The sequence below is a fragment of the Sardina pilchardus genome, chromosome 3, assembly GCF_963854185.1.
Source record: "Sardina pilchardus chromosome 3, fSarPil1.1, whole genome shotgun sequence".
Taxonomy (NCBI): Eukaryota; Metazoa; Chordata; class Actinopteri; order Clupeiformes; family Clupeidae; genus Sardina; species Sardina pilchardus.
This window is the reverse complement of record NC_084996.1, coordinates 26174558-26192057: the sequence shown is the minus strand read 5'-3', so window position 1 is coordinate 26192057 and position 17500 is coordinate 26174558. Positions and strand designations below refer to the sequence as shown.

The following is a 17500-nucleotide window of genomic DNA, read 5'->3' as shown; positions in this document are numbered from 1 at the left end:
CGCTGTGGTCATCTAGGAGTGACTTGCCGCAGTGACTCACTGATCTATAAAGAATAACTGGGTAGTACATCTACGTCATAAACCTGAAGCCTCAGCGCGGCGGCCATATTGGGACCACTTGCCAGTCAAATGCGACAGTAAAAGACAGTAAAAGAATGTTGCCGTTCTGCAACAATGGAACTGGAACACTGCAGCGGCCACTCGGGACAGTTCCGTTGGCTTCATTGTTGATGGGGCGGCAACGTCTATCCAGCTTTTTAGCTTTAAAGATCAGTGCAGTGACCTCACCGGCACACCATTTCCCCTTGACATGAAGCGCATTTTTTCAATCAGTGTTGAAAACTAGAAAGAACTGCAAAGGTGTTACTCTCTGAAGCTGACCGCTGAGGTGCTTGAACCAAACTACCAGCTGGCTCATGGAGAAATGCTAACTTTCATTCACTTTGTCTTTCACATTCACTTCAGTTGGCCATGCGTTTGCTTTCACCGAGTTGCCCCAAACCGGAAGTGGCTGCAGTGTCGTCAGTAAGAAACAGGAAATGGTCCTCTGCGCTGGCTGGCTGTGCTGAGTTGGCCAATAATAAGCAAGATCACCACTCCAGGAACCAGCACAGAGGGCCTGCTGGAGTTCCCCATCCGCCCCAGACTCCATGAGCTGCTGTGGGGGGGAGACCCAGGGATTAGGGGGATCTGGAGGGGGGAGAGAGGGGGGGGGGGGGGGGGGTGGAAATGGAGCGAGTGGGGGATCAAGTGAGAAGGATAATCGGGGTGGTGAGAGGGAGGGGTGGGTCAGGGAAGGATAGAGCGAGGGATCAGGGAGAAAGAGAGAGAGAGAGAGGGAGAGAGATGGATGGATGAGTATTAATGGACAGGTATGGGTAGCTGAGTGAGCTGTGGAGTGGGTGGGGATGAGTGAGTGTGTGGGTGAACCTGAACCAAGGAACCATTAGCCGGCTTCAGACCGTCGGGCCAGCTTGGGCCAGGCTAACTTCGGGCCAAACTGGTGCTAATAGCCCGGGTCCACAAGCCTCACCTTTGCGTTCAGACTGTCAGGCCATTAGCCTCTCCGCATTACACCTCGACACGCCCTCGCTTGTGAAAACGTCACCATTACCTAGGGGTGCAACGGATCGAAAAAGTCACGGTTCGGATCGTTCCTCGGATCAAGAGTCACGGATCGGATCATTTTTCGGATCAGCAAAAAAAAAAAAAAGACAAATAAGCATAGTTTTGTCTTTGACGGGATGTTGTAACGTGGCTCAAGCACTTTCAGCATGTGTTTAAAGTAGGCTAGTGTTGTCATGATACCAAAATTATTGTTTCGATACTGATACTAAGTCAAGAATGACTTTTTGGATGCTTTTTTACAATTTTAGTTGATTTGGTGTTTAATCACCTTTTATTGAATATTGTGTGATCATTCACACCAGTGGCCAGCCAAGATTCTGCTTGACCCTCCACACACAATCTGCATAATTACTAGTAGCTACAAATGTTTAGTCATTTGTGTAGGCCTACTGATTTAGCTATCTTTAATGTGGTGTGGAGGAGTGCGCATGGGAGGTGTGTAATTGAGTCCCTGTCGCTTTAAGAAATACGTGAGGGCAATTAGGCCTCATTCTCAAGGTTTTATTCTTGAGAAAATAAGTTGGATAGCCTATAGTGCATGATGACAAGGATATTTCATTAGATAAAATACATGTTAATAAAACTAACAAGTCGAAAAAAATCTTTCTGGGATCATAAAAGAGATGAGTGTCTTGCAATGCTCCTTTGTGATTTTAGTGAGCACTTAGCTATCTCCAGATGTACAAGTTAGCCAATGTTGCGTAGCTTATTGCTGACATTGAACCCAACAGTAGGCTAAGCCTAAATTACCTAAATATCATAGCATAGGTAGGTGCGCAACAAACTTGAGATGTAAGTGTGCACAAACAAACTTGATATTAGGCTAGTGTGTTGCTGCTATGTAGCCACATCAGCACTTAAACTAGCAGCCATGGTTATGGCATGACCGCTAATGACGTGTGTGAGAGCAGAAAAGACGCGCAGGCTAGCGGAGCAGGGAGGGACTAGAAGCATGCCTTGTGGACACGCATGTTACTTCAAAAGAACACACGGACATTATTATTAATAATTATTATACATCAGTCCGCGGATCATGTGTGTGCCGAACCGAAGATACTGATCCGAACGGATCACGGATCAATGATGATCCGTTGCACCCCTACCATTACCACACCTTTTCAAGCAGGATAAGCAGAAAGTCGCGTAGGCTTTCCTATGCTGTGCTATAGAAGTCAGTCACCATTTATTGTCCGTTTGTATGTCACTTAGGCTAATATTCATTTCTATACAAACCAAGACGGTGGATTCCTAAAGAAACGCATGGCACAGACGTGTATCTAAATGAGTTATGTAACATAAATGACATTTTACCTGACTCGAAGAACAGTAAACATTTGTAAGGCTGTGTGTACAATCCATAGACGGTAAAATCCGCATGGAGCTCCAGTGGAATTTTAGTTTCACGACGATGCCACGAGTTCACAGCCTAGCACCAAGCAGAGTAGAACCAAACGGGACTTTGTTAAAATCCACAACTCTATGGCTACTGGAAAATGTAAGGTTCATTTATTAAATGTTATTTTGAAGCATTAACAAACAGAGTTACGAACGAAAGGGGCTGGAGTGCGTGAGTGAAAATGTCAGGTTGTCCCATCAACGCGATTTCCTGTTCTAAACAAACGACCTGCAATGGTATTTTCTATTGCCTCACCATGTTTCTTTCAAAATGAAAATAAATGAATTTTAAGCGGTGAAAATCACTACTTAAGTTTATAATGTAACGTCAAGCTGGGCTAATCTAGGCTACTATTTAAGGATCTTTGGTCGTATCAATAGCAGAAAACACACTGGCAGGAATAGCCTAAATTAGTGGGACGCTATGTTAGTTAGTTATATTAGTTCACTTTTTACTGTGCTACATGGTAATCTCTGGACGGAGTTAGCCTACTGACAGGCAAATATCTATGTGGATGTAACGTTATGTCTAAATTCCATGTGCAATGTTTGTGGACTCCACACACAGCAACGGGTTGACTCCGCCTTCACCTTGACGCCGCCTCTGGCCCGACTGTAGTCCCGACTGGCCCAACGATTTTGTTGGGCCAGAAATCAGGGGCTAGTAGCCCCGATTTGGCCCGCAGTTAGCACCCGCCAAGAGGTGTGAAAGCAATTAGCCCTGGCACGGCCTGGCTAGCTCGGCTTTGGCCCGACGGTCTGAAAGGGGCTATTGGGTACTGAGGAGGGAGAGAGAGAGAGAGAATCCGAGAATCGTTAGGTGAATAAGAAAGATTGTGTGTGCAGATGAAAAGTAGAGCGGGAGGGAGAAATGGTGGTGAAAAAGGGACTAGTTTCTCACACACACACACACACACACACACACACACACACAGGCACAGTGATAGGAGGGCAGAGCACCTGATGCAAGAGCAGGCCATCAGCTTGACTTTCCTGGATCTCATGATGGAGAGATCAGAGAGAGAGAGAGGGATGAGCGAGAGAGGGATGAGAGAGAGAGTGGGGTAAAAGAGGAAATGATTTCATCACAGTGAGTCTGTCGGAGGTTGTACTCCCTGCTGTTTCCGTGTGTGTGTGTGTACAGTGTTGAGTGGACACGTGACTGACCGTCACACACATACTAATGGTGTGTGAGCCCATTGGAATGGACACCTTAACCACTCTGTAATCACTCTGTTACATGTCATTAATTAAAACACACTCTCTCCATAGATAGATAGATAGATAAATATAGATAGATAGATACTTTATTGTATCTATCAGCCCCCCTTCTCTCTCTCTCAGCCCCCTCAGCCCCCCTCTCTCTCTATATCCCTCCATCTCTGATGTTTGCTCTGTGCTTGTGCAATATAAACCCCCTGTAGTCCCTGGCCTGGCCTGTTGACTTACTAGTCTAGATCTGCAGGTGTTCTGGGGTCAAGTCCCTAACTAGTCTAGATCTGCAGGTGTTCTGGGGTCAAGTCCCTTCCTAGTTTAGATCTGCAGGTGTTCTGGGGTCAAGTCCCTTCCTAGTTTAGATCTGCAGCTGTTCTGGGGTCAGGGGTCAAGTCCCTTCCTAGTCTAGATCTGCAGGTGTTCTGGGGTCAAGTCTCTTACCCTTCCTAGTCTAGATCTGCAGGTGTTCTGGGGTCAAAGCCCTTACCCTTCCTAGTCTAGATCTGCAGGTGTTCTGGGGTCAAGTCCCTTCCTAGTCTAGATCTGCAGGTGTTCTGGGGTCAAGTCCCTTCCTAGTCTAGATCTGCAGGTGTTCTGGGGTCAAGTCCCTAACTAGTCTAGATCTGCAGCTGTTCTGGGGTCAAGTCCCTTCCTAGTCCAGATCTGCAGGTGTTCTGGGGTCAAGGCCCTTACCCTTCCTAGTCTAGATCTGCAGGTGTTCTGGGGTCAAGTCCCTAACTAGTCTAGATCTGCAGGTGTTCTGGGGTCAAGTCCCTTCCTAGTCTAGATCTGCAGGTGTTCTGGGGTTAAGTCCCTTCCTAGTCTAGATCTGCAGGTGTTCTGGGGTCAAGTCCCTAACTAGTCTAGATCTGCAGGTGTTCTGGGGTCAAGTCCCTAACTAGTCTAGATCTGCAGGTGTTCTGGGGTCAATTCCCTAACTAGTCTAGATCTGCAGCTCCACGTGGGCCAGACCGTACGCTGTACTGCAGGCCAGCTGCCTCTAGTGCACTGCTGCTTTGCTTTGAGTTCCACACAGACATTCCCAAAGGCACCGTGGCATTTGTTATGCTAAGCCAAAAAAATCTATTCATCAAGCCAATTTGTTTCTAATCAGTTTGATAAGTTTATGGAGCCTTAGTACTTTTCGCTTGTAGTTCCGGTGACATTAGTTTCAACCAGAAGCAAATTGTTTTAGTGAATTGAATCGAGAACAGCTGACGTAATACGTAAAATGTAACTCCTGACCTCTCTGATACACTCAGACAGACGGACAGCTGCGTTTAGCTGTGCGTTTGTGTGAGTGTTTGTGATGGCACGTCCCAGTGCTGAGTCACGTCTGCAGATGAAGGCTGGAGGGCTCGTTGTGTCTCGGCCTTCTCGGTGTGTGTGTTGACCCAGGGCAGGCTAATGGGAGGGACGTTCAGCTCATGCAGTGTATTTATGCAGACGGGAGTGTGTGTGTGTGCGCTCCCAGACAGTGTTTTGACTGGTTCAGGGCAAGAGAGTAATTAGTAAGTTAGGTGTGTGTGTGTGTGTGTGTGTGAGCCCATCTCTCTCTACTCTAACATTTGTTTCCAGGAGCACTTGTGTGCTCAAGTTATAATGTTTAAGAGCACCTGGCCACACAGTCAATTCTGTCCTAAATAACTTACACTTAGGCCATCCTTAAAAATATTCTTGTTTGCCGTAACCCGACCGACCCTGTCAATATAGGGCCGACCCAAATATTTGTTTTTTTCCCTCTCTAGTCCGACCGACTTGCCGGTTGCAAATTGCGTTAAGACCGACCGATTTTTTTTTAATTAGGCCTATTTTTCTTCAAACACCCAATACAAATGCAATACAATAATATTATATTTTCTTAAGTATTGTGAATACAAATTGCCTACATACAAACGTAGGCTGCGTTCTTTCTTCCAAATAAAAACCTGTGGCGTCATATGTTTATGTTTGTCATGCGCTACAGGCTATGCTTCCAGTCTCATTCACTGCCAGTGGTTCGCGCTTGACTGTTGCCTAATGGCTGCGGCTGTAGCCAAGAAATGTTCGCGGTCAACGTCAAAACTTATACTAGTTCGGGCACTATTATCCACCTGAAAACGCATTAAACACTTGAACATTTAGATGACTTGGCACGAAGTTATATCCAGATATTTTCCCGGACCCATCCCTTCTCCCCATTCGTGTAACGGTGACCGTGTCAACAGACTTAAATGAGACCTTAAGGTTTTGGTGGAAGAAACTCAAAAAATTGAGGACGTGCCAGCATTAAGTGGTTTATTTTGGATTGAAACATTTAAGTGACCCGTTAAGGGATCGTTCTACTACAGGCTAGCAAGGACAGCTATTCTTCAAGTGGTTAAAGAACTAGCTACTGGTGGAGAAAAGAAAGCAACGTAATGTCTCTGATTTGTAGGTTGCATTGACACGTCGTAGCGGTGGATGCAAGTACACCGTATAATCTAGTTACCAGTAAAATCATGTTTACTTCTCTGACAGTAGGCTACAGCATATTTAAAGCTATAGCCTACATTTTAGTCAAGTCAAGTTTATTTGAATAGCACATTTTATACACAGAGGTCATTCAATGTGCTTTAGACACAAGCAAATAGTAACAAATAAGAGCAGAGAATGGCAATATAGTCAATAATAATTCAAAAGGTAAAGATCATTATAAAGCAAGAATTTAAGCAAGAGTGTTTGTGTGTTGTTGCAACAAATTGGATCTAGTCATAGGTGTGCAGATAACATACTGTTAATGCACCCTCTATAAAGTATGATGATTTTTGTTAAGTCACGTTCAGAAATATTACTATATTGCCAAAAGTATTGGGTCACCTGCCTTGACCCCCATATGAACTTCAGTCACATCCTATTCTTAATCCATAGGGCTTAATATGACATTGGTCCACCTTTTGCAGCTATAAGAGCTTCGACTCTTCTGGGAAGGCTTTCCCAGGTTTAGGAGTGTTTATGGGCATTTTTGACCATTCTTTCAGAAGCGCATTTGTGAAGTCACACACTGATGTTGGATGAGGAGACTGGCTCTCAGTCCCCTTTAATTCATCCCAACGGTGTTCTATTGGGTTGAGGTCAGGTGCAGGCCAGTCAAGTTCTTCCACACCAAACTCTGTCATCCATATCTGTATGGACCTTGCTTGGTGCATGGGTACACAGTCATGCATATACCTTGTGGAAAGCCTTCCTAGAAGAGTTGAAGCTGTTATAGCTGCAAAGACTGGACCAACGTCATATTAAACCCTATGGATTAAGAATAGGATGTGACTGAAGTTCATATGGGGGTCAAGGCCGGTGACCCAATACTTTTGGCAATATAGTGTGTGTCGTGTGTGTGTGTGTGTGTGTGTGTGTGTGTATGTACATATATATATAACATGCAAATGTTTTTAAATTCATACCAACAAAATCGCCGTGACCAAAAATGTACTTTTTTTTTTTACCTTGAATCTTAAAAAAAAAAATATTTGCCTACCTACCGACCCAATTATTTTTTGGGGGGGCTGTTACTGCAAACAAAGATATTTTTAAGGATGGCCTTACATATGAACTTATACGTAAATATGCCAGTGCTCTAATGGTGAAGATTAAGAATGACCAATATGTGACCATTCACAGCGAAATCAGTCGTTTTGCGCACAACGTTATTTTGAGAAAATCAACAATAACAAACTTCCGGGTTGAAATGTTGAATTTCACGTTTTCGCATAATTCGACTGTATACAGTCTACAGTTTCATATCGTGAACGCATTTCACGGAAAAACATACGTTTTGACTGTTAAACCCGGCGAAGATTCAACACATTTGCTGTCATTCCCGTTGTGCACGCGCTGCTTAAAAAGGTGATTTCTCCTCTTCTGGCATATCGTGACAGGAGAACCATGTCAACTTTAGATGCGGTTATCTTAGCGATAGTTTGTGTAATACCCTCGATATACATATCGTTGGAAAGCTTAGTTTATGGCCGTTCACGTGAGCACAATAACTTAATTTAATAAATTTTACCGAAACGACTGGTTCCGCTTTACAGGGTCACATATTAACAATAACATTTATAGGAAACACGATTTTAAAGTATGTCTGTGACTATTTTTTTTTTCTGTCTGTTCTTTTTTTCTACATTTTAGTGTAAAATAATATAATGCATTATCATATTTATATTTGCAATTGGCCTGTGTATCAAGTATCCTGCCAAATCTAATTTATTTAGTTCTTTTTCGATGATGTGGTGTATTTTGTAGACAAACACTGACATGGTTATTCGCGCTAGTGCATCTAAATATATACATTTTTTCACTCCCACACATCATCATTTGTGCTCTCTCTGTGCGAGTGCAATGCACACACTGTACAGCCCCGCCTCCGCTCTGCTCCTCTTCGCCATGTTGACTTGTTTCTAAGTTGTACAAATCCTCCAGATAGAGGGTGTGTGTGTGTGTGTGTGTGTGTGTGTGTGTGTGTGTGTTTGTAATTTCATATAGCGATGTCAAGTGCAATCCATAGCTTACTAACGTCTTACTAACACTCATTAGAGTTCTCAACGGGCCGGGTCGGCCCGAAAAACCTGACGGGACCGAGGGTTCGGGCCGGGTTCGGGTCAAAAAATATAAGCAGATGACTCGGGTCGGGTCGGTCCTCGGGCTTAATTTTCCGCTCAGTTAAAAAAAAGAAAAACATTTATTAATCATCGCTGTTGTTTACCGCGAATCATCATGAATTCCCCCTTATGGATCAATAAAGTCTATCTGTACCGTAAAGAAAGTCTGGCTGCTGCATGAAACGTGCATGCAATCATGGAGCGGGGACAGACGTGACGCTGCTGGGAGATGGAAGGACAGAGCTGGCAGCAACTCTGCATGTGTTCTGTTCTGTTGCACCGCACCAACATTTATTAGTTCCTGTGCAAGTTCTAAGAAGCCGTCTCCTTGAACAAAATAAAATGGCAGTAGCCTAGATTGTTGCTGGGCAATAGGCTACGTCTTCGTTAGGGATGCACCGATCCGATATTTGGATCGGATATCGGCCCCGATATGAACAAAATAGCTGGATCGGGGATCGGAAAAAATGGGCCGATCCATGGGCCGATCCGAATTTAATATAATCTCAAAAAAAGGCTGAGCCATGACGCGCAAACAGCCATTTAGCGCCGCTCACTGCTGCGGGTTAGAGTGTGCCTCACCTCACTGTGTGCTCTGAGTGTCTAAATTCATGGATGGGATAAATACAGATACCAAATTTATGTCATAGGATCAAAAGAATATCTATACCAACCACCATTTGTCATAGATTAATTACGATCTTCATGCGTTTTGTTGCATTTAGGCAACACGTTTAATGTGTAACAGTCAACACAATAGGCTACTTTAACTAAACACATTGTCATTTTCATCTCATCTGTATAAACTGTTCTTGGTATAAAGACATGCAATTGTTCAAATTGGCTGTTAAAAACTTCTCATTTATTAGATAAAACGAACAACTTCTACCGTTTACCACCATTCAAACTCCGTGTGAACTAATTAGTTTATCGTTGGGAAACTGCGGGACCGTACCACTATGAGTAAATAGAGGGGTTTCGCGGGTGACACGATTTTGGCAGGGGTGTTTCAATGTATGTCACTAATATGGGATTTTTATCTGCAAAATTGTTTTTTGTTAGATTTATTATTTAGTAATAACTGTGAACTTGAATTTGAATGCTGTTCCAAGTTGCTGCTGGTGTACAACTGTTTATTTTTAATACTAGTAATATAATCAATAATGATGATAATAATAATAATAATAATAATGATAATACTAACAATAATACATTACCTTTATATCTAAGTGTTATTTTGTTTTTTTAGGATTTTTTTTAGGAAAGTAATGTTTAGTTAGGGAAAGAATGTTTAAGTTAAGCCTGATGCCTTTAGTCTTTTCCACATGGTGAGGTATACGGTTTATTAATTAACAATGGTATCGGATCGGTATCGGATATCGACCGATACGCAGAGCCCAGGCATCGGTATCGGTATCGGGACTGAAAAAGTCGGATTGGTGCATCCCTAGTCTTCGTGAATAGCTAAAAACTCATTGCCATCATAGTGAAGCCTGTATGAAGCGGTTATTGAAATATCATGCTCTGTGGATGATTCTGCCTTTTTTTTTATAGCAAGAACAGTAAGTTTCCCCATTTATATCATGTTTCTATTGTGGAAAATATCGTTTCACTAGGTTTTTACGTGAGTTACTTAGGTTGGCCAGGCCACTGCACATAATTGTGCCCTTAACGACCGTCCGTCTCCATAGGATAACATGGGGAAACTCGACCGCCGGCGTCGGGCCGCGGGCCGGGTTCGGGTAGATCATTCATATTTATGTGTCGGGTTACATCGGGCTCGGGCTTTGAAAGCCACGGGCCGGGTCGGGTCGGGTTGTAATTTTCAGGCCCGTTGAGAACTCTAACACTCATTTCTTTACATGAACTGCGAGTCAGTGAACTCTTTAGTTATGTGTGTGTTTAGTTGTGTGCACTCAGCTGTGCTCCCCTCCTGACGGGTGTGATCTGTGGTGTTGTGTGTTTAGTCGTGTGTGTGTTGCTCCTGTTGTGTGTGTCCCCTGCTGACCAGTGCCTCTCTCCTCTCCTCTCGTCTCCAGGCCTGACCCAGAGCAGCGCGGCGTCCTGGCTGCCGGACTCGTCTGAGCGGCACATGAACTGGTACAAGAACGCGTCAGAGAGTGACCGGCGGCCGCACGCCCAGACAACCACGCTGCGCTCGGACTCTGGGGCGGCGGCGGCGGCGTCGCGGGACACCTGGGACCTGCTGGTGGGCCTCCACTCCTCCTCCTCCACCCCCGCACCGCCCGAGCCCCTCGCCCCACGAGAGCCCTTCTCCTGGGCCCTGGCCAGCAGGGACACCACGTCCTCCACCAACACCAACACCACCCACAGCAACACCACCAGCGCCACCGCCGTTCCCTCTGAGCGCGAGCGTAGACCGGAAGCTCGGCAGGAGTTGTGGGAGTGTAAACCGGAAGCTCGGCAAGAGTCGTGGGAGCGTAAACCAGAAGCTCGGCAAGAATTGTGGGAGCGTAAACCGGAAGCTCGGCAAGAATTGTGGGAGCGTAAACCGGAAGCTCGGCCGGAGTCTTGGGAACGCCGACCGGAAGTCCGTCAGGAGTCGTGGGAGCGGCGGGCGGAGGCGCGTCCAGAGCAGCTGGAGCCGACGGAGGTGCTGGAGCAGGAGGACCAATCACAGCCCTTCTCTCTGCTGCAGGAGGACCAATCACAGTCCCTCTCTCTGCTGCAGCGCAGCAGCAGCAACTGCAGGACCTACCGGCGGCCCAACAAGGGCAAGCCCTCGGGCACGGACGCGCAGGAGGCCAGGCCGGGCGTCGTCGTGGCCACCGCGGGGTCAGGGGTCACTCAGGGTCAGCAGGCGGGGCGCGGCGGGCGCGGGGGTCGGACGCGGGACTTCACCGTGCTGCACCCCTCCTCTCTGTCCGCCTGCAATGTCACCATCCAGGACCAGATCGACCGCAGCATCGACCTGACCTCTGACCTGGGCGCCGGAGGAGGCGCCGTGGCAACGGGGGTCACTACGGCCGTGGATCCCGGCGAGGCCGGACGCCTCAGGAAGAAGGGAGAGATGCCAACCACCAAACCCGCCAGGTGAGGACGCAGCTTGTGTGTGTGTGTGTGTGTGTGTGGGGGGCCAGGGAGTGTGTGTGTGTGTGTGTGTGTGTGTGTGTGTGTGGGGCCAGGGAGTGTGTGTGTGTGTGTGGGGCCAGGGAGTGTGTGTGTGTGTGTGGGGCCAGGGATTGAGTGGACGTGTGTGTGTGTGGGGCCAGGGATTGAGTGGACGTGTGTGTGTGTGGGGCCAGGGATTGAGTGGACGCGTGTGTGTGTGTGGGTAGGGATTGAGTGGATGTGTGTGTGTGGGCAGGGATTGGGCTATTAGGTTGTTATCTGCGCAATATGTAGGTTAGGCTATCCAACGAAAATCACTGGGAAATGAAGTAGACATGAGGCATGAGGAACTCATGTTTTTTTTTTGCTGCACCCATGTGTGAATTTGCAACTTGTTAAACCTACATTTTGCAGGCAGACGAAATGAAGCCAACGCAGATTAAAGTTACCGATAGAAGCACCCATCCCTCAGATGTTGTTCTGAGTAGCCACTAGCCAGGCATTCTGCATTCAACCAGACAACCAGACAACCAGAGTCTGCAACTGCTGTCACTATCAGAAACTTTCCTTTGACTCTATCTAGACCGACAGGGTTGTGGGATATATGGCCTCGATTTGGCCTCGACTGGCAGCCTGACCATTTAAATCAAATGTACACAACACATAGCTTAATCATGTCAATGTTGCAGGAAAGCAAACTAAAGTCAGAATTTAGATTTAAATCAAGGGGAAGACAGGATAGGCCAGTCAGCATGTAAAAACTGGTGCCGGAGGTTGCAACCATGTAACGCCATGTTTTAATAATATTGGTGGCCGAATGCCATGCTAACTGGCTAAAGCTAACCCTCCAAATCCTGAGCTCCTGGCAGGGATTGGGTGGACAAAGATGGAAGAGCCAATAGGAACAGCACTTTCAGGACGAATGGGACCGTCCGCATACAAATAGCCAAATATATGAAAAAGATGAATGAGTTTGTGTATGAATGAGTGAGTTAATGAATGAATGAGTTGGGTAACTGACTAGTTGAAAGTGGTAGTGAGTAGCCAGGCATTCTGCATTCAACCAGACAACCAGAGTCTGCAACTGCTGTCACTATCACAAACTGCCCCCCAGCCCCCTCCCCGGCCTTCATGTGTGTCCTGTTGTTTGTGTCATGACAAATGAAACACACACACACACACACAGACACGCTGGCCTTCACACCAAGAGCTCTTATCACGCTTGTTATGCCCTCACTCACACATGCACACACACACACACACACACACACACACACACACATGCACACTGAGCAGCCCTTTCTCACCCTCTGTACAGGTTATGTTTACTCTCAAGGTTGACCTGTGTGTGTGTGTGTGTGTGTGTGTGTGTGTGTGTGTGTGTGTGTGTGTGTGTGTGTGTGTGTGTGTGTGTGTGTGTGTGTGTGTGTGTGTGTGTGTGTGTGTGTGTGTGTGTGTGTGTGTGTGTGTGTGTGTGTGTGTGTGTGTGTGTGTGTGTGTGTGTGTGTGTGTGTGTGTCCTCATACAGTAAGTCCAAGCCAGCTCAGTCCAAATCCAAGAAGGCGGACTCCAGGCTTGACCTCTTTGGCTTTGACGACGCGGACGCCCATGGCAACGACCCCAACGACCCGCTGGCCAACTTTGGCTCCAGCTACAAGATCCAGTACTTCGGGTTCGACGACCTCAGCGAGAGTGACGAAGACGAGGACGAAGACTCGCCCGCCGCCCAGCGGAGGAGGGAGAGGAAGAGGGCCAGAGCGGAGGCCAAGGCCAAGGCCGCCGCGCTCGAAACCGCCATGACGACCGTTTCCACGGCGACGACCGCGCCCGCCACTACAGCTGTGGCCGTGTCCACCTCCGTCATTCAGACCGTGCCCAGAGAGATGACCGACAGACTGACCAGCAGCAGAATAGGTCAGACACACACACACACACACACACACACACTGGTGCTTTGCTACCTACTCTTTTATACAATACATGTCTTGAAGATGCAGTCAATATTTTAATCTCCTGCACTCATATTACACACACACACACACACACACACACGTACTCATAGGTACATACATACTCTGTGGCTGATACAGACTGTAATTTTAAAGTTCAGTATGAAATTCGAAAAGAAATTAAATTGGCCAATTTAATTTGGCTAAGTAATATATTTTATTTTTCAACTCCCACTCACCAGAACTAAGAGCTGAGATTCAATTCAATTCAATTAAATTTTATTTATAGAGCGCCAAAACATTACACATGTCTCAAGGCGCTTCACAGAGCGTCAAACCTTCAAAGAGAGCCCATGAGCAACAGGGGCAAGGAAAAACTCCCTAGAATTGGAGATATATATGGGAAGAAAGCTCAGACAGATCCACGACTCAAGGGCCCAACCCATCTGCCTAGGGTCAGTTAAGTAGAGTAAAGTCATTTGTAGTATCAGAAGGTTCAAGCAGTCCAGTATAGGGAATAAGAGATGAGATGAGATCTCTTTGACTTGCAACTTGTTTGTTCCGCCATATTTGGAAAGCCAACATTCCGTAGAAAGCAACTTTATTTCAAAGCCAGACTTCTGCCATAAGTGGGCCACGTCAGTGGTTGTGTGTTACTGTACTGTAACTAAAACTGGGTTCAACGGTTGAATGTTACTAAACTGTAACTAAAACTGGGTTCAATGGTTTCATGGCCAATTGACTAGATCAGAGGTGTGCAGATTCTACTAGATAAATGGCAGCACCACATGTGCACATATCTGCATTTTGCATGTGTATATTCAGAGTTTGTTTTTCCTTTAAGGAGAGACACTCCAGGTTCTTTCATGCACTGGCCAATGTCGAGATTTTGGGATAGTTTTCTACCTTAGCATGTATTTTCACCCTACTACAACAACCAGGTCTGATTTAGACTTTTAGGTGTTAATTTCATTACATTTTGTCTTCTCGCGCCTGTATATTTCTCCTAATTTCACCGAAAGTTCCCATTCTGAAGTTTCATGTTATAGCACAAATGTGATCCGAAGTGCAAATTGCCGCATATTTAATTAGTTAATGCCTAATTTGGATATTTACACATTAAATTACAGAAAACTTGTAATACATTTTTTTCTTATGTTAATGTAAGTAATCAACTGGGGAAGTTTTACATGAGGGATAGCAAAGTTGTGTGTGTGTGTGTGTGTACATGAGGGACAATAAAGTTGTGTGAGTGTACATGTACATGAGGGACAGTAAAGGTGTGTGTGAGTGTACATGTACATGAGGGACAGTAAAGGTGTGTGTGTGTGTACATGAGGGACAGTAAAGGTGTGTGTGTGTGTACATGAGGGACAGTAAAGTTGTGTGTGTGTACATGAGGGACAGTAAAGTTGTGTGTGTGTGAGTGTACATGTACATGAAGGACAGTAAAGGTGTGTGTGTGTGTGTACATGAGGGACAGTAAAGGTGTGTATGTGTGTATACGCACATGAGGGGCACTTGTGAGAGCTCTGCTGTGACCTTTGACCCCCTGTTGTGCAGACCTGACGGAGGAGCGGCTGGCGATGAGCAGAGTTCAGCCCACACCACAGGAGCGCATCCGCGAGGGCAGCCGCAAGATCTTCGGACCCAAGAAGGTGTGTGTGTCTCTGTGTGTGTGTGTGTGTGTGTCTGTCTGTGTGTGTGTCTGTGTGTGTGTGTCTACTGCCCCTGTCTCTTTGTGCCCTGACTGTTTGGCTGGCAGAATGGTGTGTTAGTAGGAGATGGTGCACTGGTGTCCTGCTCTCAGCTTGCCGCCTCGCTAATGACGAGCTTTCATACTTTCTCCACTTTTCCCTGCAGTTTTTCAGGAGAAAACACCCACACAGCAAGCCTGTGCTGTTCATCGCTCACCCACAGACACACACACACACACACACACACACACACACACACACACACACACACACACACACACACACACACACACACACATGCGTGCCGCGCACATTCATGTACACTTACAGAGTACAGTACTTGCATATTGCATATATATACACACACACACAGACACACACTTAATTAATTTCAGTGTTGGTGAGTCAGTCTTGCTGCTCTCTTATCTGATGTGATCTGATCTCCCACTAACATTGAACCGCCACAGAAGACTTTAACACTTTGTTTTATGATGTCTCTGAAAGGCTCTGTTCTGGAGCAGACTGCTCCACACACACTCACACACACACACACACACACACACACACACACACACACACACACACACACACACACACACACACACACACACACACACACACACGGGGCATTCTGATTGGACCAGGGGCATGTTTGAGCATTCTGATAGGAACACAGGAGTCATCTCTACACTGTAAAGACGATTACCCCGTCAACTTCCTGCATCCGCTCTGGTGATGCTCATTGTTTAAGATAATACCGTATATCAGCGTTTCCGCTGAGTCTTTAAAAGTCTTAAACGCACGTCCGTAAGACTCTTTAGATAGAAGAGTCTGCTACATGGTGTACATTGGCCCCTCTCATATATGTGTGTGTGTGTGTGTGTGTGTGTGTGTGTGTGAGATGATTTCCTAGCTCCTAAATGGAGACCAGTAGAGTATGCAATCTAGAAAGGAATGAATTAATTTGGTCTGTTCCTCTCATAAACTCCCATTCGTGTGTGTGTGTTTGTGTCAAATGAGATGATTTCCTAGCTCCTAAATGGAGACCAGTAGAGTATGTGATCTAGAAAGGAATGAATTAATTTGGTCTGTTCCTCTCATAAACTCCCATTCGTGTGTGTGTGTGTGTGTGTGTGTGTGTGTGTGTGTGTGTGTCAAATGAGATGACTTCCTAGCTCCTAAATGGAGACCAGTAGAGTATGTGATCTAGAAAGGAATGGATTCATTTGGTCCGTTCCCCTGGAAGTCCTTCACTGTTGCTTCAGCAGGAGATGTAGTGGAACTGTGTGTGCGTGTGGGAGAGAGTGTGGGTGTGGGAGAGAGGGAGGGGGAGAGTGAGAGTGTGTGTGTGTGTTTTCTTGGCTCAGTGTCAGGTCCACAACAGGCATTGGTGGGGGTGTGTGTGTGTGTGTGTGTGTGAGAGAGGTGAGAATGTGGTATGTGTTTACCACTGGCTCACTGACCAGTTCACTCTGGGTGGGGGGGTTAGAGCCCCCCCCCCCTACAGTATGTGTGCAGAATGCCAGGAGAGTCCTCACACATTCACATCAGATTAGTCCTGCTGTGTGTGTGTGTGTGTGTGTGTGTGTGTGTGTGTGTGTGTGTGTGTGTGTGTGAGAGAGAGAGAGTGCTCCGAGCCAAGCAATGCCCTTTGTGTTTCACTTTTAATATCCTGGGCTTGGTATTTGTTAATTTTGGTGTGTGTGCGTGTGTGTGCCTTGTTTGGCATCCTCAGACAGCCCTGCTGTTTGAGGAGTGCTGGCGGTCTATTGAGGGCAGGTTTGTTGATTTTTCTTTTCAAGGCCATATGACTTTGGAGGTCCGTGTGTGTTTAAAGTGTGTCTATGTGTGTTTAAAGTGTGTGTGTTTGGTGTGTGTATACGCACTTGTGTGTGTGTGTGTGTGTTTAAAGTGTGTGTGGTTGGTGTGTGTATACGCACTTGCGTGTGTGTGTGTGTTTAAAGTGTGTGTGGTTGGTGTGTGTATACATACTTGCGTGTGTGTGTGTGTGTTTAAAGTCTGTGTGTATACGCACTTGCTCGATTGTCTGTCTGTCTGTCTGTGTGTATGTGTGTGTGTATATTTGTTTGTCTGCCAGTTAAATCACGCATCTCGTCTTTCAGTGCAAACAGGTATCACCAGTCCTCAGATACAGCATGTTTTGACCATGTTAGTCATGATTCTAACCTGATGGTGATCTGTGTGTGTGTGTGTGTGTGTGTGTTTGTCTCCAGTCTCCAACAAAAGCTGTGTATAACGCCAGACACTGGAACCAGCAGCAAGAAGAGGAGCTGCCCCCTCTACCACCACCCTCACGCTCACAGACGAAACCAGTGAGTACACACACACACACACACACACACACACAGACAAAACCAGTGAGTACACACACACACACACACCCTCACGCTCACAGACAAAACCAGTG

At 46.2% G+C, this 17500-nt stretch overlaps 1 protein-coding gene across 1 annotated transcript in view; it reads left to right on the top strand.

Moving 5' to 3' along the window:
- waplb (WAPL cohesin release factor b) overlaps window positions 1-17500 on the top strand; it is a 52039-nt gene that overhangs the window by 13193 nt on the left and 21346 nt on the right. The window contains exons 3-6 of the mRNA XM_062532572.1: window positions 10394-11408; window positions 12955-13340; window positions 14939-15033; window positions 17307-17405. Of these exons, the coding sequence (XP_062388556.1) occupies window positions 10394-11408; window positions 12955-13340; window positions 14939-15033; window positions 17307-17405 (1595 nt within the window). The remainder of the gene's footprint in view (window positions 1-10393; window positions 11409-12954; window positions 13341-14938; window positions 15034-17306; window positions 17406-17500) is intronic.